Genomic DNA, 25832 nt, shown 5'->3' with positions numbered 1-25832 from the left:
GCTAAAACCCTTAACAATTGCATCCTGCTCTCCCTTGAGGTGATACCAGGACACTAGAAACATTCCTTAAAGAAAAGAAAGACTGTGGTTGCCAGCAAGGGGGAAAAAAACAAAGCAGTTCCACTTTTGGCCCACTAATCTCCTAAAAGTAGAACAAATTGTCAGAACTTAAACAATACCCAGAACCTCAGCATCAAAGGATTCCAGGAAATGTACTTTTACAGCATTTGAAATGTTAAGAGGAAACAGTAGAAGCATGTGTGTGTGTGTGTGTGTGTGTGTGTGTGTGTGTACGTATTTGTGAGTAATGAAAAAAGCTACCATAAAAAAATGTAAAAATGCTATGGTTGACATTTATAGGAATATAACAATTCATAAAGGGATAAACCAGGATCTTTTTTTTTAATACAAATTTTAACTGTGGTAAGATGTGAGACTGTTGGGTAATATGTATAACAAAGTCCTTTGACATGCGCGTGCCTCACTTCTAAACTCTCAGATAAGAAGACCTCTACTAGAAAGAATAGAAAGGATATAACATCCGTGAAATTAAACAAGGGGTTAGGACATATTAGCATAACAGCATAGAGGCGTAAACAGAGAAGCTAATGAATTATAGAACAATAGAATGTACATACCAAGAGTTGCTCCTGTTCCTAACACTTTAGAACATGCTAGTATTACTTTTTCTTATCCGACTTTTTCGGGGATAACTTTGTTTTAAGGAACTGTAATAGACACATGACAATTTAAAAAAAAAAATCCATAGGGTTGAACTTTAAAGATAGTAGCTCAACAGTTAAAATGCATTAGAATTGCCCATACCCTTCAAAAAAGGAACTGCTGTCCTTTTTCAAGGATCATAATTAGCAGTTTCCACTGGCCAGCTCCTCCTGAATCTTCCTCAGCAGGAGAGAGATGCCTTCTCCATTGTCACATAGACTTTCTCAGAGCAACGTGCATGATATGCCTGGATGAGATGAGGGTATAGAAACCCAACCATTTTGTCATGATGTGGGACTACTCTGACAGCTAATATTTGCTTCAAAGCTTCCCACTGGGTTGAGCGAGGTTTGATGGATCTGCAGTGGAGATTACTTCTTCCTCCACCCAATTCTGCTCTCTGACTTTCCTTCAGAGTAATTGATTGCTAAACAATATTTTGCATTTCAAAGCCCATTTCAGTATCTGCATCCACAGAACCCTTCCAGGGAGGACTATTAATAGGAATCATACTGCAATGTATTGAAATATATTAAATTTTTATTAGTGCATCCTGCCTTTCTTATATAAACTGTGTCACTGGGTATGCAAGTATTTGATGAAAGAAAGTTCTTCTGTATAGAATAATCCTAGCCAAACAATTAAGAAGGAATAATAGAATTTTAATTCCATCATTTTGTAACTTCTAATGAATTCATGGATTCAGGCATTGTATTTCAAGAAATGCTAACATCACAACAAAGACATCAGAATGATTATGTGCCTTTTGGTGGAAAAATCAATACCTAGGAGGTAATTTTTCTACCCTTTCCTACTGAATAGAATCTGAATTTGATTAATTCTCCCTACATAAGTGCTAATTTCCAGGAAATGCAGGGGAAAGAAAAACAAGTGAACTTGACCATGGGATACAATTTCCAAAATTTAGACTTTGGTGAACTCCATAGAGAGGGTAACTCGGTTTCTACAATAAATAAATTATAAAAAGTCAAAAAGTAAGAGATGGAGGAAAAATGTATAAATTTAAAATGCTTTAATAATACTGTTCAACCAACTGTAATATGAACTTTATTTGGGTTATGATTTCTTTAAAAAACTCTTATAAATGTAACATTTGTAAGATATTTATTAATTTGAACATTCATTTGGATATTTAATACTATGATATTTTTAATTTTTACAAGTGATAACAGTATTAGGGTTGTATTTCAAAATGTTAGTGCTTTTGTCATTCAGAGGTAGATACTATTTTTTTTTCTCATGGAATTAGGATTTGCTCCAAAATAATATGGAGTAAAGAATGGGATAGAGTATAAACATATCAGACTGTTTATGAGTTAATAATTGCTAAAACTAGCCAACAGGTACATGGGCTTTAACTATACTCTGCTGTCTGGTTTTGTATCTATCTTTCTGAGGTTTTTTTTTATAATAATACATAAAAATTTCGAAGTATGTACTGAAAAATAGCAACAGAAACATGACATTAGCACAATCAGAGCAACTAAATGAATCAAGACACTGCCAAAAGAGATTTATTTTGGATATTTCAGTGGGAACTAGATAGAAAGGTGTCACCTAGAGGAGAAGGGGTTGTATCCGTAGACATGTTTTATGTAGTTTAATATAGAAAAGCATAAAACATAAAATAGAGTGTATCATTATTTTTCTGTTAGTAATCTCTTGTGGTAGCAAAATAATGATACCAGAAGAATGTGTGCCAGGGACAAGTGAAGCATAGTTATCTATGCTTCATCAGGGAAATCCCTGAGGGCAACATCACTGATTGCCCAGAGTAGTTTCTAACATGGCTGACTGAATTCTTCTTCAGACATATCTCTAATATAGGCTTTTAGTGGCTGCCTTGAATTCATTCAAGTTACCACTTAAGATGAAGTATAATCTACATCCACATTCAATGCACAGTTTTTCCTCAATCAAAAGCATTAAGAAACACAATGATATTGTAATTTTGTTTTCAGTTATCAATTTGGAACACTGTTAACTGGAATTTCCATTAAGGAAATTCTAGTATTTCATGTAATTTGTGTTTTGAAACATACTTAGAGACCAACATATGTTACACCAAATTACAGTTAATTTTTATGATAGATTTCTTCAAATCCAAATGTTAACTTAGAAGGCAGTCTTCATCTCCAATACAAGAGAAGATGCACATTTGTAATAAAAAGTATAATTAATTCTATGTTCACAGTTATTGCAAATTAATCAAGATATTTATAAAGAAAAAGTATTTAGATATACATTTCTTTATGGGATATTGTTTCAGAATTTATTAGTTAATGTAGAATAGCAAAAATAATATATTTTATGTAATGACATGTAAGAAATAGTTAAAGGCCAGGTTTGTTCAGATTTAGACTCAGTCACAGTGATGTCTTCCAGTTATTTGTGTACATTATTTTTTATGTGAAATGGTATTAAAAATAAAAGTGAGCATCTTTCAGGTAACCATTATTACTATTCCAGGTGGCTATTATTCCTGTCCTAGTGATATCTGATAAATATGGAAAACAATAGTTTTTCTAAAAGAAATGTGTTACCTTACTATATCATAAATTTCTCAGTAGATTTACCAGAGGCAACAATTATTTCTTATTTTTCCACAGTGTTAAGTGCAATATCTAATATGTTGTAGGAACCCCAGATATATTTTTGAAATTAATAAATTGATAAATGTTTAGAGATTAGGAATATTTTTAACTTGATTATTTTTGTTTGTTTTCTAACTTAGAAAAGAAAGGCTCTGAAATATTTTTAGATGTTTCATCAAATAAATTTTAAAATCACTTAATAATGGCAAAAGGCATTACATTTTACTATGTGGACTAAAAAAATCTGTGCTTTTAAACTATATTTATCATAAAAGTAGCATATTTTGAATTTGATATTTGCTAACCTGGATGGTAAAAACTTTAACAAATTATTTCTCTTAAATATAGTAAATGAAGTGGCATTATTGAGTCATTCTTAGACAAGGGGACTGTAATTTCTGGAAGTTAATTTGTTCACAATCAAATACTTAGAAATTGGAGGAGTTGATCTGAAACTACATTAAAAATTATCTATAAGACTGTACTTTTCATTGTACACTTAAAATATTGCAATAAGAATTCAAATGTGAAAATACCAAAATTTTGTGTTATTTGAAGTTAGAAAACTCAGGTAAACCTATGATCAATAATTTTAATTAGATTTGCTTATGTCCTCCAACTCAGCACCTTAAATTAACAAGGACAAAGAGTAGTTCTATGATGTATAATCTATAATGGATACAGATCATTAATGTGCACTCCACAGAATAGCAACTGGACAAGAAGGTGAAGAAGAGATGAATGGTTTGAGTAGACTAATTAGCAAGCTGAAGTGTAAGAGTTACTAGCAGCAATAATGTGGTAGGAAAGACACTGCAAGCAATGTAGGATAAATAATGACTATAATTGTAATAAAAATAACAAGTATTCTGGGAAACAAGTGCTACTGCAGTCTGATTTAAGTAAATTTCTTTGACTGTTACTAGATTTACTTTTGAAGGTGCAAATCAAAATAAAATTAAGGCAAAATTTGACTACATCACACAAAGTGGGAACCATTTATGACAAAGGCATTGTTGCAGTTCATTTGTATTTATTCTCATCACTGATTTTCTTATAAAAAAGTTCTGTTTAAATACCACCAAAAACACAAAGTAATGCTAAACACCTTACATTAAGAGCTAGATTTATGAAACCAGATGTTTTTCAAAATTTGTAGTGAAATTGAGTAATTAGATGTTGGTTGTTTTTATAATCTCACTATAAGTTTAATGTACGTATTTATGTACATAATTGTGTGTGCATAATATATTTGCAATTATATAAGGTTGAAATTATTATGAAGAATAATTTGACCTACGTAAATGGATATTCCATATTGCCTACATTTCAATGTATTTCCAATTAAAATAAATTTCTATAAGAAAATGAAAGATTGTCAGTAAAAGACTAGACCCCCAAAATTAGCAATGTGTATTTTGTCAAAATGTGATATACTTCTTAAACAATTAAGACTATTGATATTTACAAATATTTTTTTTTGGGCATCAGTGTCTTATGTGTTTGACACCAATAATAAATATTTGAAACTGTAACTTTGGTGACATTTAATGTTTTGTGTAGGATTTTAGCAGCAGCTAAAAAATCAACTGAAAGAACTGTAATAGAAATGGAGGTAAAAAACAGAGTTAAAGTTAAACAATATTTAAGTGAATCACAATAAAATATATCACTTCATAAGATGCATATTCATTGTTACATATTGCTAAATCTCAAAAGTCTTAAACAAGTTATTTACAAAGGGAATCACATAAAATATACAAATACATGTACCCCTTAGAAGTTTGTTCAGCTATAAAATGAGCAGCAGATTTCAATTTCCTCCACTGTCATCCCATGAAAAATGAGTTTTATTGTAAGTGTTGTAAACCTTAGCTTACCAATTTAAAATGCATGTTTATTTGGCTGTCTCAGAATATAAAGTACCCATACTTCAAAATCCCATTTAAAAATAATAATAAAGTAGTATATCCAGATTCATTCCCAAGTTCAACAACTTGGAATTCAGTATTTAATAAATCTATGAATTCCTTGCACTGTGCTAGTTTCTGATAACATTGTATTAGTTTCAAGTTGTATTAGTTTCAATATTTGAAACTTTATGCTTAAATGTTCATTTAAAAATGAAATATTTAAGATTATTAGCATGCACAATAAGTAGAATTTGATTACAATTTAATCTTAGCTCTTTGACTACTATTGTAAAAAAGACATTCTGTACTACTAATAAAAGTGTAGCAATAAATACAAGTTCATACATTTATTTTTGTATTAATACCTGTAGATATGTGTTGGTATGTAATCCCTTATTTTTTGTATTTTAATGAAAACAGAAAACATAATATTTATTCTTAATTTTTACAGAAAAAAGAGAATGACATATTGAATATTCTAGGTAAATTTTATATTAATAAAACAAAAATTTTAATATATCAATAAATGTATTTGGGTAATATTGCCTCCTACTTATTTAAATATGTATTTATATGATTTATATTTTCCATTATGTTTTTATAACATTATGCATATATTAATGTTTTATTTTGTAATGTATTTATAGAACACTGGCCTATATACAAAGTATTTTAACACTAATTTTTTCATTTGATACTTAAAATAGTCTTGTGATTTGGACGGTACTGGTACAATTATCCCAGTTTTACAACTGGTACAGATAACTTGCCCAAGGTCATTTAGCCACTAAGAGTCAATTAGTTCAAATATCTAGTAGGCGATTGAACTAAAATTAAAGTTCATAGTTTTTATTTTCTAGCGAATAATTACTTTAAATAAAGGACTCAGCCACTCTAAAATAATGCATGGATTGGTTTTGTACCATTGTATTAGAACAAAGAAAATACATCTCTGTATTCTCTGCAAAGATTCAACAAAACAGGTTTGTCCTTTCCTTTGCTTTTCTTCTTAGGGAAGTGTAGTGGATTTATTCTTTTTGTTTGTTTGATTTTTGTTCTATCAATAAATGAGCATCTAAAACTTTTATTGGAAGAGCCATAGTGTTAGTGGTTGAATTTCCCCAGTATCAGATCAATAGACATGCATAAATTTAAAGCAAAGCTTGGAACAATGTTCGCATGTGACCCATATGTTTCTACACATTTGCTAAAGAGGTTTGAAAATTGGTAAAAAAGATATTCTATAAATAAAAGTTAATATTTTTCAAACCGATATTAGCTGGCATTGCACTGATGGCTATGGAGCCATTGTTCTCAAACTTTTTTGTTCCAAGGAATCGAAAGACATTTTGATCAGGAGGGTTTTATCCAGTAATGTGATAAATATTTAACAACAGGCTCTCGGGGAAGAAATGGGTGAACAAACCTTATTTGCTGTATTTACTGATTGTTGTGATGTCAATACTTCTACCATTTTCAATGTCAGACTACCAATGTGATATCACTGAACAAACAATTGGAGAGACATGTGCACAATTAGCTCTCACAAGCCCAGGAAAGCTAGCTCCAGCACACCACTGGTTATATCTGTGGATATTTACCATAAAATAAATTAAATCAGAATGTTTAAAAATAATTATAAATGAATTCATTTTAAAATAAAAATAATCTATCTATTAACAAAAGTAACATGATCTTGATAAAAAATAATATTTTCCAAACAACAACAAAAAATGTTATAGGGAGAACTGCCCTTGTTTTACATATTCTCAAATTACTTTAATATACAACTTAATAGGAGACTGCTGGATCTTCATATCTGAGAAAGCATTCAATCTGGTGTAAAATCACTTTAAGTGTCCAGTGGAAAACTGCACTATAGATCTGTGACAGATAGAAACAAAAAAAAGAGAACATCTTAGTATTACGAAGATATCTGATCTCACAGACCCACAGAATAGGTTTTGAGGACTCACTGGAATCCTTGCATCACACTTTGAAAAAATGCTACTAAAGAGAAATAGTTGGAACCAAAAAATGGCCTATGTTGAAATTATCTAAATAAAAGGAAAGCAAGTCACCATGACTGTGATTTTTCTTCTCTGAGAAAAACAGGTGGTAGCATTCCAGGACTTTTCTGTAGTTCAGCTAAAGACAGGGTCCTTGTCACACGGCCACGAGAAATTAGGCTTGCAGACAATTTGAAGGGTGAGTAAGGCAGGGGTTTATTGGGTGAAAAGGAAGAAAAGAGGAAACAGAGACTGTTAGCAAAGCGAGAGTATGTGTTTCTCTGCCAGTGGGTTTCCAGCCTCACAGATTGAATTCCAAGTTCCACCCAAGAAAAGGAGGGGCCAGGATCCTCCCCACTGCAAAGGATGTAAAGTTCTGTGGCTCCACCCCAGTGTGGACTCTTCCCAGTGCGCAGGCTGGTTGGAGTTTCTCTGGGAACCTCTTCCACCTGGCTGTCTCAGTAGGGGAGAGAGAGAGACAGAGAAACCATGAGGCACTATACTAATGGTATAGTTTATAGATCGTGAAATTCACCGGGCAATCTGTGATCTTCTGAGCAAGGTCCAGACAAAGTGAGGAGCCGAAACAAATCGAGATTTTAAAATATATGAATTTATTAATATTGTCCTACTTTTCTGTGCCTCCCACATTTGTAGGAGGTATACTGATGATCATTTATATATGTAGAAAGTCCTATGGAATCTACAAAAAAGTTATTAAAACGATTGTTTGCGTTTTGCAAAGTTGCAGTCAATTGGGTCAGTATAAAAATTCAATTGTATTTCTATACGTTAGAAATTAAGAATCAAATTGAAAATTTTAAATATATGGTATTATAAAGCATTCAAATAATTAGGGACAAATCTGAGGAAAGATGTGCATTCTCTGTGTACTGAAACACTAGAATATTGCTGAAACAAATGTTAAATGATCTAAATATATGGGGATAGATACTGTGTTTATTGTTTGGGAGATTCAATAATGTTAAGAATTCAGTTCTCTGAAAATTGGTCTCTGTATTCAACACAATCTGAAAATAAGTTTCAGAATCCGTGGACATGGCGAACCAGGTTATGAAGTGCAAGGCTGCAGTTGCTTGGGAGGCTGGAAAGCCTCTCTCCATAGAGGAGATAGAGGTGGCACCCCCAAAGGCTCATGAAGTTCGAATCAAGATCATTGCCACTGCGGTTTGCCACACCGACGCCTATACCATGAGGGTAGCTGATCCTGAGGGTTGTTTTCCAGTGATCTTGGGACACGAAGGTGCTGGAATTGAGGAAAGTGTTGGCGAGGGAGTTACTAAGCTGAAGGCGGGTGACACTGTCATCCCACTTTACATCCCACAGTGTGGAGAATGCAAATTTTGTCTAAATCCTGAAACTAACCTTTGCCAGAAGATAAGAGTCACTCAAGGGAAAGGATTAATGCCAGATGGTACCAGCAGATTTACTTGCAAAGGAAAGACAATTTTGCATTACACGGGAACCAGCACATTTTCTGAATACACAGTTGTAGCTGATATCTCTGTTGCTAAAATAGATCCTTTAGCACCTTTGGATAAACTCTGCCTTCTAGGTTGTGGCATTTCAGCTGGTGATGGTGCTGCTGTGAACACTGCCAAGGTGGAGCCTGGCTCTGTTTGTGCCGTCTTTGGTCTGGGAGGAGTTGGATTGGCAGTTATCATGGGCTGTAAAGTGGCTGGTGCATCCCGGATCATTGGTGTGGACATCAATAAAGATAAATTTGCAAGGGCCAAAGAGTTTGGAGCCACTGAATGTATTAACCCTCAGGGTTTTAGTAAACCCATCCAGGAAGGGCTCATTGAGATGACTGAGGGAGGAGTGGACTATTCCTTTGAATGTATTGGTAATGTGAAGGTCATGAGAGCAGCACTTGAGGCTTATCACAAGGGCTGGGGAGTCAGCGTGGTGGTTGGAGTAGCTGCTTCAGGTGAAGAAATTGCCACTCGTCCATTCCAGCTGGTAACAGGTCACACATGGAAAGGAACTGCCTTTGGAGGATGGAAGAGTGTAGAAAGTATCCCAAAGTTGGTGTCTGAATGTATGTCCAAAAAAATAAAAGTTGATGAATTTGTGACTCACAATCTGTCTTTTGATGAAATTAACAAAGCCTTTCAGCTGATGCGTTCTGGAAAGAGCATTCAAACTGTTGTAAAGATTTAATTCAAAAGAGAAAAATAATGTCCAACCTGTCGTGATGTGATGGGAGCAGCTTAACAGGCAGGGAGAAGCGCCTCCAAACTCACAGCCTCGTAGAGCTTCGCAGCTACTCCAGAGAATAGTGTTATGTGTGTAATTCATGAATCTCTATAATCAACGACAAGGATAATTCAGTCATGGATCTGTTTTCTGGGCGCTCCTCCACATAAATAATTGCTAGCTTATTAAGGAATATTTTAACATAATAAAAGTAATTTCTACATTTGTGTAGAAATTGTCTTTGTTTTATGCTGTAATCATTGTCATGGTTTGTCTGCCCATTATCTTCATTCTGTAAGGGAAATGTAAAGGAAGCAGGGCAGTGGTGGGTGTCTGAAACCTCAGAAACATTCGTTGAACTTTTAAGGGTCTCAGTCCCGTTGATTAAAGAACAGATCCTAGCATCAGTGACAAAGTTAATCAGGAGCCAAGTCTGCTTCTGTGATATTATCTTGAAGAGAGGTACTGTGCCTTGTTCGTGCCTGTACCCCAAATTCCTAGTATGGCATCTGCCCCTCAGGGGGCACTAAAATGTATTATTGAAACAGCATTCTGGACTTAAATAGGTGTATCTGTGTGTTGGTTGTGGCTGTACTATTTCTAGTATAGTGAATTACATACTGAATATCCAAGTTCTCAGCACCTACTTTTGTCAAATCTTAACATTCTGCCACTTCCACATCACATTGCCATTCCTCCCCTCCAGAGGTAACAATTATCCAAAATTTGATGTTTGTCATTCCTGTGTTGTTGTACTTTCGCTGTGTATAACCTAAACCATCTACTCTTTAGTACTGTTTTATATATTTTTAAGCCTTATATTTGCTCATTCTACAGCTTTTCTTTTTTTCACTCATTATTGTATAATTATATGTGAAGCTTTCATTCATTAATTTTAGTACTGTGTAGCAGTATTCAATTACGCGAACTATCTTACTATCTTAATTCATCTGTTCTCCAGTTGAAGGCATGAAGTTGTTGCCAGTTTCTGTATTACAACACCGTAGTGGAACATTCTTCTGCATTGGGCTCACTGCATTAGTTACTTAAGATGTGTATCACAGAATAAACACATTTAGCCTTATAGACATTGCCAAATTTCTCTTCAAAGTAAATGTGAGTTTTTGTGAATTACATGAGTGTGGAATGGTGTTTTATTATGAGTTTAGTTTGCATTTTCCACAATTACTCATTAAATCCTTCATTCTAATGGACATTTTATTGTGAAGAACCTGTTCATATCCTGTGCCCAACTTTGTATTGAATTATTTCTCTTTCTCTGAATAATTTTTGGGAGTTCTTTTATTCTAGACATCAGTCATTTGTCAGTTTTATATGTTGCAAATATCTTCTAGTCTATCTTGTGACTTTTCTTTTTACTTTATGGTATTTAGTTGAATAAAGTTTCAATGTAGTCAAATAAAGAAAATAAGTTTCAGCAGTTTTTTTTTGTAGAAATTGACAAGCTGATTCAAATATTGATATGGAAATGCAAGGACTAAGAATACCAAAACAACTTTGAAATTGAACAACAAATTTAAATGACTTATGCTTTCTAATTCCAAGAAAAATTAGTTTCAATAAAACTACACTAATTAAGACTGTGATATTTACATCAAGATTAGATTAATGACCAGCAGAGCAGAATTGAGAGTCCAGGAATAGATCCAAAAATGTATGGTCAATTGCTTCTATGGGGTTTATAAAGAATAGCACTCCTGACCTGGAATAATTTATTTTCACCTCATCATGATTAGCAACCCATACCACAAGAACTCACACTCTGATGGCTGAAGAAATTTATATTGAGTACAGACCAGAAAAAGCCATTCATCTTTTCTCTATTTCTCTTGAAGCACTCTTCTTAGAAATGCAGTCTCCAGGTAACAAGTCTGATGGCTCTGAAATGTCCATACTGGAAAGGCCATACCTCGGTGCTTCCGTAAATAGCACCAGCTGAACTCTCAGCTGACAGCCAATATAAACAGTCAGGCAAGTGTGAGAGCCATCTTGGATGCCCTAACCTGTTGAATTTTCACCATAGCTAACATCTGACTTTAAATTGTGTAAGAGACTTTGAGAACTTCCAGTCAATCTCACTAAATCCTTGTCCCACAAAATGATGAACAAAATAAGATGCTCATTTTAAACATCTAAGCTTTAATGTAATTTGCAATCTAGCAAAAGGTAACTGGAACATAGCCTTACCATAACATGCTCCAGAATTATCCTAATATGTAATCATCATCTGCCTTCTATTTTACTTATTTCCCCTTTAAAATTGGAAGTTTTATAGCTCTATCTATCATTTGTCGATTAACTGTCTTCTCTACCATTCATTTTTCTTTCTTCCAAATATCTTATGCCTATATGTTTTTTAAGTACCATGTAGATAAGTTATTTTCAAGGTATGCCTTTCTCTTGTTTGGTACATGTGTCAGGTTACTATGGAACAGTCTTTAAAATTCCTGGAAGCTCTTTCGCCTAGTTTAGAAGGTCTGCAAGTTAACCCCCACTAAATCTTTCAAAAAATATTTTTAAAGAACTTATAGCCACTCCCTTGATTCAATTTTATCTCATAATTTCTTACTTTAAGGATATTTGCTTTTGAAAGAATGGAGATGAAAAAGTTTTTAATCTCCACGTAGACAAACTCTGGATCTTCTATATTTCCTCTAAATTCTGCTTGCAGACTGTTTTCTTTCACTCATGTCTTTCTTCCCATATAATGTTTCAATATTTTGCTGAGAAATAGCCTTAACAATATCTACATGTCCATTAGATTTTTTCCATCTTCCATGTTACCAATAGGGTACAATTTTCTAATTGTTTTGCTATTTCATATGAGACACCATATTTTAAGCCTGTTTAGATGTTTCCTCACTACTTTTTCATGTTTACTAACAAAGTTCTCATCATTTTTCAGTCTTCTTAGAGTTCCCACATTGTTTTTTCATCCTGTTCCAGCCACCATGTCAAATCATATGCCATCATGTTTTAGAATTTTTGGTTATGTAGTACCCATCTTCCAATTTCTGTATCAGTTAACTTATCCTGCAAAACAAGATATTCTAACTTTAAGCAAGTTAAAGCATACAAATTTATTATTTCTTCATGATTCTGTATATTGTTCTGGCAGTTTTTCAGTTCTGGTCCAGGTCAGCTGAAGCTGGAGGGTCTAAGGTACCTCAGTGTCTGTGGACGTTAGGAGCTGTCATGTCTGAGAAGACTAAGGGCCTCTCTCATTCTTCTAGCCCAGTCTTCTTCATGTGATGAATGAAGAGTTTTCATTATCAACAGAAGCCAAGTACCAGTCCAAAGGAACATTTCAAGTCCCTGTGTGCATCATATTTGCTATCTGTCATTGCCAAAATCAAGACAAAGGCCAATGCCATGAAGAATGACTCTGAAACATCCATGCTGGAGAGGACATACCTAGATGCTGCCATAGACAACACCAGCTGAACTCTCAGCTGACAGCCAATATAAACAGCCCAATGTAAACATGAAGAATGGCATTGGCCTTTGAAGACCAGTGGTGATGAAGAATCAGGCTTCTCTTTAAACAGAAAGTCAGTCAAAGTCATATTATATAGAAGCTCTATTGAGTAAACACGTCCCACCCCAAATGCATATGTTGAAACCTAATTCCCAATATGAGGTACTGGGGGAGTGAGGCCTTTGGGAGGAGATTGGGTCATGAGGGCTTTTATTAATGGGATTAGTGCCCTTTACAAAAGTCATCTCAGAAAGCTCATTTACTCCTTCCTTGTGTGAGGACACAAAGAAAAGACAGCCATCTGTATACCAGAAAATGGCCCACAAAGACTCCAAATCTGCCAGCATCTTGTTCTTGAGACTTCCTCAACTCCATTACTATGAGAAACAAATTTCTGTTGTTTGTAATCCGTTTGGTTTGTGGTGTTCTGTCATTGCAGCCTGGATGAACTATAAAAAGGGTCATAGAGAGAGGCATGAACAAATTGATAGTCACTACTGAAATAATGTAATAGTTGAAATAGTTAGATCATATTAAATTGGGTCATCTTTGGACATTTATATAAATGAGAATAAACTTGTTTGCTGAGCAGCTAATAAATCAAATGCAGTGGACCACTATTAAAGGGTTTGCAAAGACTATGCACTTCTTTTTAAAGAATTCCAGAAGCCATTTATGCATTTAATGTGACACAAATTTTAAATTTTATTGACCTAACTGCAGATGAATAGGTAAGTTTAAATATAGGTGTAACCAATTATATTTTCTTGCTCTACAATTTGTGACACACACAGAGAACTAATATAAACTAAGTTAGATCAATGTTAGATAGATAAATAAAGGTTATAGAATTGCATCTGCCTTTTTTCTTCACTTCTTGATTTGCTACTGATCAATATTTTATATTTCTTTGAAAAACTCCAGTGTTCTTTCATAAATTTGCCCTCAACTTAATGTATATGTGTATGTTCAGGTGATTAGAATGGTTTGCAATATTGTTCTGAAGCTTACAGTCAAGAATATTGTTCAAGGCAATGACTTCAGTTAGGATCCAGAGAGTGGTATATCTGATTTGAAACCTGTACCCTCTCCACTGAATCATGCTGCCTCATTGTTTTGTAATGGCTTTTAGGGGAATTGAACTTACTCTGCTCTGCCTTTCTCCTAGGCTTTGTTTCTGAGGAGAGAAGATGCAAGCAGAATTACGGAAGACTGTTAGGGCAGATAAACTGATTGTAATATTTGATAAAGAAACGATGGATCAGAATTTATGGTCTTGCTCTTACAAGTTTGCTACTACCTATTTTTTTTGAATCTTTGCTTTCTAACAAGTAGCCTCTATTATGACACTCACAACTTTGTTTCTTTCTATACAAAGACTCTTCATCACACTTATTAAAGTTTGTTTTATTAGTATTATTATGCTTTAAAGTTATGCAGTTCTTTTTTCTTTCCCTGTAAGTTGCTACATTCTATGAAAGTCCAAGAAGGAAATATACTAGGAAAGTTTGTTAAGGGAATAAGAGAATAGCCACTTAAATTCAATTAGCTGATGATAGTATCTAGAAAGTTTACTGGGTATGCTTTTCAAAGATATTTGACCAGGAACCAGTTTTCAAAGATACAAAAATTCTAGTTATCTTTAGAAAACATCAGGGCAGCTAACCCAGGGTGGGATACAGTGTTACTGCTACAACTTTACCAGGCCACGGGTAATACAATAAAAATAAAATCTCTTTCCCTGAAAATGGATACAATTTGCAAAAGTTCTTACTCAACTCTTTATATAAAACATATATTAATTAACATTTTCTTTCATTAAGAAGAAAGTAAAGGCCTCAACATAGTACAATAGCAATTAATTCTAGCAATGAAAATGTTTAAATTCATGACTCTACCCTGTTTTTTATAATCTTTAGAGTATTGTCATACAGAATATTTTTCAGCCTGAAAATATTACTGAATGAGTGTTTCTGCCATGTGATGATGTATTGAACTCATTTCTGCAGCCTTAACAACAACCCCTAGCACTGAGAGTTGTATATCTCATCAAGAATCCCCTTTCAACAATCCCATATAGCACTTGCTCCAATTATCATAATCGATAATGTCATAAAGTTAATAATTCCAAAAGTCAAGATGGCTTTTTGACATATCAATGTCCAAAACATATCAATAGCTCAACAGTAAATATTTATTGAATATGTACTCTATGTTAGAAGAGTACATCAGCATTATCTAAAATAAATATTGTAAAAAACAAAAACGGTGTGGTATAAAATACACACATTTGAAACTACCCCAGACCTACTAGGCAAACTTGTGGAATCAAATCCCAGCATAGGTTTCAATCTTTGTCTTCTGAATTCAGAAATTTTACTGCATTTTTCTCTCCTTCATTCGTGAAATAGGGATAGAAGCAATCCTTCTCCTCATATGCGTTGTAAAGCTCACAGTGTAGAAGTCAAAGGTTAGCTTTGTTACTATCATGTTCTTCAAAAGCATCATCATGATCATCATCAACAATCTTATGTTTCACAAGTACTGGAAATCTTAATATCACTTTGCTTCTAACAAATTCTTTTCTCTTTATTTTTACACAAATTAAAATGAAGCATTTTCTTTTTAAAAACCAATTCATTACATTGCATGGATGTCTATTTCTATTACAAATATCAACATATATATCAGAAACAATCCATTCAAATAACAGAATAATACATGAAGGAAGTATAGTCCTTAGAACATAGAAAACTCTGGAGGAAATTACTGAGATATTATTTGTACTTAAAAACATATAAATCAAATTTCTGAAAGGCATAGATAATATTGAAATTTATTATTTAATATTTGTAAAAACTTAAACTCATACATTTTGGTAAAACTACATATATTTTTATGAATAATACAGGAATCTATGTGGAAATTTCCATATCTACTTCCTCAGATTCCCTGTGAGGCAAGAATCAGTACACTATTAAACAATTCATTCACTCAAACTAATGAACCTTCATTTCTCAGGACAATTGGAACACTGTCAGGTGGCTTATTTTCAAATAATCGTAAAAGTACTCAGTAGGTTTAGAAATAATTAAAATGACTGTATTGTTCCTATGTTGCAGTATAATGAGTTGTTAGAGGTGCCCAGAGGATTAGAGATTGATATTGGAAGACTTTAATTAGTTTTTTTCAAATTGGAAAAAATGTACATGTATAAAAATTTATTTTTCTGTTAAAATATTGTTTGTGATGTATAGCTTATAATGTATTTCAATAAAATTATTTGAGATTGTGAAAAATTAAAGATCTTACCTTATATTAAATTATAAAAACTCCTTTCTCAAATTATTTTGTGTATGAAATACTATATACAGAATTAATTTGAATCAATTTAGTACACTAATGATGTCATTTTGATTTTGAAATAGTTTTCTTCTTATTCCTCTGAATCAAATAAATTCAATATTGAGTACACCATTAAACGCAATAAACCCAACATGAACTCCTTCTAAATATTTGGGAATGGATTTCACATAAATTTATTATATAAATGATGAGGCCTTTGTGAATCAGGAATTGTTCCTGATGCTGTATACCACCATGCAGAAGACATATAACAGATGATCACAGAAACATGTAATGGAGGACACCAGGCAGGATATAGGAAAATACAGCAGGGATATCTTAGTTGTCAGGTGATATAAGAATTGTAGTGATACTACAGAATTTAAATTTTTAAGAATGTTTAATAAAACAATGATTCTGAATATTCTGTTTAAAACTTCTTTATTTTAAAATAATGTTAAAGTTACAGAATACTAGAAATGGTAAGAGAGTTTCAAATATGTTTCACTCAGCTTTCCTTAATGTTAAAATTTTACATAACTATAATAATATATATAACTATAATAAGCAAAATGAAGAAAGTAACATTGGTACTATTCTATCAACTGAACTGCAGAGTTTATTCAGATATACCAGTTTTTCACTAATGGATATTTCCAGGATTCAAGCCAGGATTCTGCACTGCATTTAGTTGTCATGTCTCCTTAGTTTCTGTCAGTTGGTAAGAGTTACTCAGTCTTACCTTACATTTCATGAGGAAACATTTTTCAATAATGTTCAGGTGGTTTTTAGATTGTTCCTTAAATTGAGTTTCTTTGAATTTCTCATGATTATACAGAAGATAAGGATTTGGAGGAAAGATATCAGAGAGGTGATATGCCGTCCTCATCACATATTGAGGACACGTGATGTCAATATGTGTTACTACAGGTGATGCCGATCTTGATCACTTGATTATGGCAGTATCTACCAATGTTCTGCAGTGTAAATTTACCACTTTCCCCTTTTCATACTCAGTTCATTAGAGGTGAATTTCTATATTCAACCCACACTCAGGAAGGGACTTCAGCTCCATCTCTTGGAGGGAGAATAATCTGAGAAGTTGGCACGTATGTTAAAATCGCCATAGTAATTACAGACTATATCCGAAAGTATGCTGTAGGTTATGCAAATATTTTGTTTCTCTTTAGAATTTTAGTCAGTAATTTTAGAAGTCATCAGTGGATCTTGCCTATTGCAATTATTGCTGTAATTCTACAATCCTGATCTATTTCTCTCAATACTTACACATTCATGTATTGAATTTTTTTCTGTAAAGAAGAGTTGTCCCTTCTCCACCACTTATTTATTTACTCATGGATATTTATTTTATTTCTTGGATTATAATGAATACCATTTTTGAACATGACTTTATACACTTTTATATTATTTCTATTTGCTTTCTTTGGACAGCAAGATTGGTTATATTCCATTACTATTTCTGAAAATACTTCTTATATGCACTTTTAATCAGCTTTTTTCTGCTGTTATCCAATTAGTAACAAACACTGAAAGAAAACTGTAATTAATTTTTCAAAGGAACTATAAATATGTTATTGCTGTTTATTATATCCATTATGGTTAATACATATGATAAAAGTATATATAAAACATTCATAATCAAATAATCAAATATCAGTCTCACTATTTTCTTTAAAAATCAATCTTCAAATATTGGGGTATCTTTCTCCTTTATAAACTTCAGCTAATAGAATTTTAATGGAATATCTTATCATATAATAGTCCTGATATTGATCACTTAAAATCTAATAAAATGGAAAATTTTAAAATCTAGAATAAATTTTGGTATTTGTTACTTTGCATTGTAATTTTAACTTGCTGTTTTGTCTAATATATTCATTCAATCCTGAGGTAATATTAGTTGTTAAATAAATGAAAGTTGGTAAAAAGTTAGATAGTCACTCAAAAATAAGGAGAATGTGTGTTGAAATGCAGGATGGTATACAGCATGTTCTAGTGACATTTATTACTCTTGCAGCTAAAAGTGAGTTCTGGCTCATGTAATTCAAAACATTTATGGCACATTCTTTCATTCCCCATCCTGCCACATCACACTCTCCCCTACTTCCTCCTAAAATTCTTCAGTGTCTATGGCCAATATCGTAGTAGAGATTGACAAACAAAAAGTGAATACATGGATAAATGACTATTCCTTCTCCTTTTCCAGAATTATTTCAAAATATCATATCTAATAATTGAAAAGAAGATTTGGAACCTATAAGGAGTAGAATATAGCATTCTGAAAGAAAATATCAAATATTTATTTTCCTTGAAAGCTTGATAATGTCTTTGTGTTTACAAACTAAGGTAAGTTTGGGTAGAACAGTTCACTGAGGATTATATCTTACTCATTTCATAATATCAAGTACGGTGAAAATGTGAAATGAACGTGTATATCATTTATAACATTGCAGCCTTTAATGTTTTAAATTAGTGTCAAAATTACAGACAATGAACATGCATATTGTCTCTTCTAACAGGTTATCTCTTGAAAAGGCTTTCTAAAGCTTAAAATACTTTGGACTTGGAGTTTTTATATTAGAGTTTTATGACTTGGATTTTTGGGGGCTTGGTTGTCATTCTATATGAAGGGTACCTATTCTGAATCCAGCACTCACAGATAGGCTGTCGGTTCCCCAGAGTTAGGAAGCCCTAGTCCAGCATGTGGTTGGAGCTTATCAGTTTTATTACTATGTCCTATGGGAAAATGTACATTTTCTTATTTATAGGAAAGACAGTAAAATGCACTTGATTTTAGAGAAATCAGTTTTCATATAGGTAAAAATGTACAGATAAGCTTCTCTCTCAGGCATAATTTGTCTAAAATAATAACCACAACATTTGTGTAAAAATTTTTTGTAACAGCTTTCATGAATAATCCAGTAATACTTTGTTTTGTGAGCCCCCAGCTAAATTGGGGTTCTGGTATCTGAGCAGCTAGCAACCCTTTCCTAAGGAAAATGAAAAGGGACTCGATGTGAGTGCTTACAGTGTGCCTTTCACAGGGTACTGCTTTGATCTGGCACCCAGCCTAACATGCAGTTATACAACCCATGACCAGGTGACCCCTCACATGGCAAACTTGTTTATCCTGGCAGATGCCCTTGTGGCTCTTGTCTGACCCATGTTCAGCTTATGTCTGCCTGACCATTGCTCTGAAGCTGAGAGCCTGACGCTGTGTTACTCCTAGCATCCTGGCGGTATCTCAGCCTGGGGCATACCCTAGTTCTTTAGATGGATGCCACAAATTCGATGCACCAGCACAATAGGAAACAAGTTCAAAGATTTTACTTTCAGATTCTGGGCAAGGAGGGTCCAGCGAGTCAGGAAGGCAGTACTTGGTATCTAGGTCATATGAGGCAAGAATGAGGAGTTAGTAGGGAGAGAGTAGAGCATGTGGCAATTGGCAGTATAGAGAAGGGAACAGAGTGTTGGTCACTTGAAGAGTCTAGGCAAATGCCTGAATGGTCAGCTTAAAGGAAGCTGTGGGAAAGCAAGGAGCCCAGTCAACTAGACTGGAGAGATACTTGTAAGTTCTTATGTCTGCCCACTGGCTTGAGATATTTGGGTGAGGCATAGAACTAAAAACTGTGTCAAGAGAGACTGAGCTCTGCTTGAGGTACAACAAAGACAAACCTATTTTCAAAATGAATATTGAAACAACATAGAATTATAACAATCTACTACATGCTTGTATCAAATGCATATAAAATTCAAAAAGATATATGTGAAACAAAGTTTACATGAAAGAACAACCAAATTCAAGAGGATCCCATTGATATTTGTCTGTGGATGATGTTTGCTTGAACGTATACATGACTAGTGGTAATTTATTTGGCTTGAGGTATTTTTAAGTACTCCAAAACTTAAAGAAAGAAAGAAACCCCTTAAAATGGGAGAAAATTAGAAGTTCAATTTCCATTACGTTTTAGACAGTATTTTAAAATAATACACTATTAAATTATTAAATTTTGAGGTAAATTATTTAAATATTTATGAAATAATTTTAAATCTGTAGAGTTTTAAAAATTGTCTCTGACCATGTACTCCTTGAAAACTAATAAAAGTTATAGGCTCCTTCTCCAAAAAAAATGCTGTTCATAACCGGATATTCACACAAAATAACATGTACAATTTTAGACATTAGCTCATCCTTTGAACCCCACTCATGGAATCATAGCTTTTCGTATCTTCTAGGTTACACCATTTTGTTTTAAAGGAGTGAAGATAACAAAATACTAGAGAAAGTGAACAGATGATGGGGAAGAAGAAAATAATAAAAATTTTGACACTAGTATTTGAAATACCATATTCACAGAAAATATGACTTTACTAGGATTTTGAGACCTATAAAATCCTTTCTTTAATAAAGTCTATACCTAATATTATACCCTGGAAAGAAAAGAATGTGAAAAGAAATTGACAGGACACTATCATTGGGAGAGTGTTAACATTCCCCAGGTACTTCACTGACATATAATAATGTGAAGTCAATATAAAGTCTTAAAATCAGATGAGAACTGTTGATTTCAAGGAAGGGATGAGCTTGACTGAAAAGCTATCACTGAAAACTAAGAAAAAATAATAATAATAAACACTTCAGTCACAAAAGACAGGACTGGAGACAATGTGTTTAATTATTTTCTGAATTGACTCTTTGTCAGTGTTATTAATTCATATGTATCTCTTGATGATCCAAGCTTTTGTATTAATAAAACTATGGATCAATGTATATGCTCTATCTGACATTTAATAACAAGACATAACATAACAAAAATACAAATAATACCTCAATGACATTTCTTCATTTATCATTTTTTAAAAAAATTTATTAATCTCATAATAATTCATAGTCTTCAAAAGTCCAAAGAAATGTTAATAATGTAGAAACAAAACTAAGTCAGAGTAAAAAGAAAATAATTTATTTCCAGAGAAATAAGCACAAAATAAGCAAAATCACAAAATATCAGTAACAGTAAAATAATTACAAATAAGGTGCTAAGATATTCCTTTTGTATAACAATTCAATTTCAGATGACCTCAATATACATTTTAGTTTGACTCTTCTTAGAATTATAGAGATGTATAAGCGATAAATATGAAAATGATTTACTGCTTTTTCATTCAGGTAAGTATACAAACCAAAGCTTTAGCTCTATAATTTAAATAATTCTAGCTGTGCATTTCTTATTTTCATCTTCTTGAAGATCTAAAAATACACTTTTCACACAGAATTTTTCTTTATGGATTGCCTAGAGAGACAATCTGTTGATCTCCACAGGCCTATTCCTAGCTACTCTTCCCAAAGTTAAACTGACTTTTAAAGACAGTAATGGAGTAGCTGTTTGAATGACCTCTTTATTATTTGTTTAAATTTTATTTCTTCCTCATACGTTTGACTAACTTTTACATTTTTATTTTTTCTCCACTGATTGATAGAACCAACTTGATCCCCTCCAGAGGCCACCAAAGCTAATTCCTGACTCAACAGCACCCTGATTTTGCTTTAGTGCTGGCCAACTAGCAGAAAAATCACCAAATTATGATGTATTGAAACACAATTCAGAAAATGACCAGTTCACTCAAAGCAGATTTGACAAAAGAAAATTTCCTGAATCAATGATTCTCCAAATAAACATTCACTGAATTATTGAGATATTTTCTAGAGCTTTTGGTTTGCCGTAGCTGCAGCTGCTCTGCAATAGCCTTTGCAAGGTTTATTAGCCCAGCTGGGTTGATTTTCAGATTTGTGTGTTCTACATGTGGGAAAGCTCCAGGCTGATATGTGAAGAGTAGACTTTAAGACACTTGTTTCTGCTCTCTTATTCTTTACTCTTACACCTTCTCTGCATTAACTTTGCTTGTGCTACACCATCTCTCCAGTGGCCAGGTTTTCCCCTGCTCCCATATGTCTGTATTATTGGGATTCTCCAGAGAAACAGAAATATGTATATATACACATATATGTATGTACACATGAACATATATATAATTTTATATATTATTATATATAACTGTATATGTAATCTTTATAAATAATTTTTACATATTTCCATATATAAATATATAATTATATGTATATGTGTGTGCATATATATATATATATGAAGTCAAAGAGGCTGAGAAGTCCCAAGATCTGCAGTTGGCAAACTGGAGGCCAGAGAAGGAGTGTCAACAATGTAAGTTCCCATTTGAGTCTGAGGGCGAGAGAAGACCATGGTCTTAACTGGAAGTTGGTCAGGCAGAAAGAGTAAATTTCCATTACTCAACATTTTGTTCTATCAGGCCTTTAACAGATTGAATGGGGCCCACTCACATAGGAAGGAAGCAATCTTCTTTATTCAGTCTGCAATTTAAACATTAATCTCATCCAGAAACACCCTCATAGACACACTGAGAATATTTCCCCAAATATCTGGGCACCTCGTGGTCCAGTCACATAGACACATAGAATTAATCATCACAATGTCTTTCTGCTCCTGCCTCCAAGCTTTAATACACTGAACAGAAACTGAACGAGGATAGAAAATTTGTTGGGAGAGTGAGTAACCTTGAAAAGTAAAGAATATTTAAGATCATATAGGCTTTTCTGTAAGATTCTTTCATGTTCTTTCCTCGCAGCATCAGAGGAAGAATATTTAAGATGATATAGGCTTTTCTCTAAGATTCTTTCATGTTCTTTCTTCATAGCATCAGAGGTTACAAAAATCTGACAATTAGCCTTCTGAATCTAGAAATAAGTCATCAGTAGAAAGAAGTGCCTCTCTACATCTTGGGGAGAAGGGTTTATTTCAGTCTACTTTGGAAGCAGAAGTTATTAAACATAATGAATGCTTAAGAAAGTTCTCTGGAACATTGCAAAGAAATAAAAGAATATAGGCTGGTCACAGTGGCTCAATGCCTGTAATCCCAGCACTTTGGGAGGCCAAGGTGGGCAGATCATGAGGTCAGGAGTTCAAGACCAGCCTGCCCAACATAGTGAAACTCCATCTCTACTAAAAATACAAAAAGTTAGCCGGGCATGGTGGCAGACACCTGTAATCCCAGCTACTCAGAAGGCTGAGGCAGGAGAATCGCTTGAACCTGGGAGGCGGAGGTTGCAGTGAGCTGAGATCACACCATTGCACTCGAACCCAGGTTATAGTGTGACACTCTGTATAAAAAAAGAAAAGAATAGAATAAAATATCCAATAAGTCCAGAACACTAGCATGATCCTGTTGCCTGCCAAGTAGCTTTTTAAGCCACCTGGCTACATCTTTCTTCAGTACTTCCTTCTTTAGCAAGGACAGCATCCTCACCCCATCTTGTGTAGACAAAAATAAAAATGGTATATGTCAACAGAGGGGTCACTGAAATTTTATTATTTACTAGAAATTTAAATACCATAAGCATTCCCATATACATGATTTTTATTCATGGGTCATCCACAAATCTTGACTCTAAGGATTGCTATATATAACCTAAGCTTAGAATAAAATGAATAAATGTCAGTAGAGTGTTCATCAAACATTTTCTCCATCATTATCAAAATAATTAATTACGGGCCATAACCAAAATATATTTAGAATTATTTGATATCTGACAGAATAATGCCAATGACAAAAATGCAATATGAGCAGGAATCTTATTAAATTTTTATTTTTTATTTTTATTATTTATTTTTATGAGTACATAGTGGGTGTCTATACATATGAGATACATGAGATATTTTGATACAGGCATACAATGTGTAATAATTACATCAGGATAAATGGAGTACCTATCACCTCAAGCATTTATCCTTTCTTTCTGTTAAAGACAATTCAATTATATTCTTAATTATTTAAAAGTGTACAATAAAATTAGCCAGGTGTGGTGGTGGGCACCTGTAATCCCAGCTACTCGGGAGGCTGAGGCAGGAGAATCACTGGAACCTGGGAGGGAGAGGTTGCAGTGAGCCCAGATCATGTCATTGCACTCCAGACTGGATGACAAGAGTGAAACTCTGTCTCAAAAAAAAAACAGTACAGAACAAAACAACAACAACAACAATAAATTACTGTTGATTATAGTCACCCTCTTGTGCTATCAAATACTGTATCATATTCATTTTATCTAAGTATATTTTTGTATCCATTAACCATTTAACCATCCCCACTTCCCCTCACTCCCACTATGCTTCTCAGCCTCTGGTAACCATCCTACTCTCTATCTCCATGAGTTCAATTGTTCAAATTTTTAGCACCCACAAATAAGTGAGACTATGTGAAGTTCATCTTTCTGTGCCTGGCTTATTTTACTTAACATAATGACCTCTAGCTCCATCCATGTTTTTGCAAATGACTGAATCTCATCCTTTTTAATGGCTGAATAGTACTCCATTGGTATATGTACCACATTTTCCTTATCCATTTGTCTGTTGATGGACTCAGGTTACTTCCAAATCTTGACTATTGTTAACAATGCTGCAGTAAACATGAGCTCAGATATCTCTTTAATATACTAGTTTTCTTTGTTTTGAGTATATCCCTAGCAGTAGGATTACTGGATCATATGTGATATGGTTTGATCTGTGTGCCCTACCCAAATCTCTTGTTGAATTTTAATCCTCAATGTTGGAATAGGACCTGGTAGGAGGTGATTGGATCATGGGGGCAGTTTCTTATGATTTAGCCTTTTGGTGCAGTTTTGGCAATAGTGAATTCTCGTGAGATCTGGTAGTTTAAAAGTGTGTGGCACCTCCCCCTTCTCTCTCTTTCTCCTATTACAGCCATGTGAACTGTCTTGCTCCCCCTTTGCCCTTGGTCATGATTGGGTGCTTTCTGAGGCCTCCCCAGAAACAGAAGCTGCTACGCTTCCTGTACAGCCTGCAAAACTGTGAACCAGTTAAATCTCTTTTCTTTATAAATTTCCTAGGCTTGGGTATTTATCATGCCAAGAATAAACTAATACAATAGGGTAGTTCTATTTTTAGTTTTTTGAGGAATCTCCAAACTGTTCTCTATAGTGATTGTACTAATTGACATCCCCACCAACAGCGTAAGAGGGTTACTTTTTCTCCACACTCTCTCCAGCATTTGTTATGGCCTGTATTTTGGATAAAAGCCATTTTAACAGGAGTGAGATGATATCTCATTAGTTTTTAGTTATTTTTCTCTGATAGTCAATGATGTCGAGCACTTTTTTATACACTTGTTTGCCATCTGTATGTCTTCTTTTGAGAAGTGGCTATTCAGATCATTTGCCCATTTTTAAAGCAGATTATTGGATACTTTCCTATAGAATTGTTTGAGCTCCTCATATATTTTGGATATTAATCCCTTGTCCGATGTATAGTTTGCAAATATTTTCTCCCATTTTGTGGGTTGTTTCTTCTCTTTGCTGAATGATTTCTTTGCTGTGCAGAAGCTTTTTAACTTGATGTGATCCCATTTGTCCATTTTGCTTTGGTTGTCTGTGCTTGTGGGG

General features: G+C 33.7%; 1 protein-coding gene across 1 annotated transcript; it reads left to right on the top strand.

The window, feature by feature from the left end:
- Positions 1 to 8311: 8311 nt before the first annotated feature.
- LOC129534179 (alcohol dehydrogenase class-3-like) lies at positions 8312 to 9614 on the top strand. Its single transcript, XM_055390342.2, has one exon. It carries the CDS (start codon positions 8320 to 8322, stop codon positions 9442 to 9444), a length of 1125 nt encoding a protein of 374 aa, XP_055246317.1. The 5' UTR covers positions 8312 to 8319; the 3' UTR covers positions 9445 to 9614.
- Positions 9615 to 25832: the final 16218 nt, after the last annotated feature.

Source organism: Gorilla gorilla, chromosome 5 (assembly GCF_029281585.2).
Source record: "Gorilla gorilla gorilla isolate KB3781 chromosome 5, NHGRI_mGorGor1-v2.1_pri, whole genome shotgun sequence".
In the NCBI taxonomy this organism is placed as follows: Eukaryota; Metazoa; Chordata; class Mammalia; order Primates; family Hominidae; genus Gorilla; species Gorilla gorilla.
Note: the sequence above shows the minus strand (reverse complement) of the source record. Positions and strands in the feature narration are given on the sequence as shown.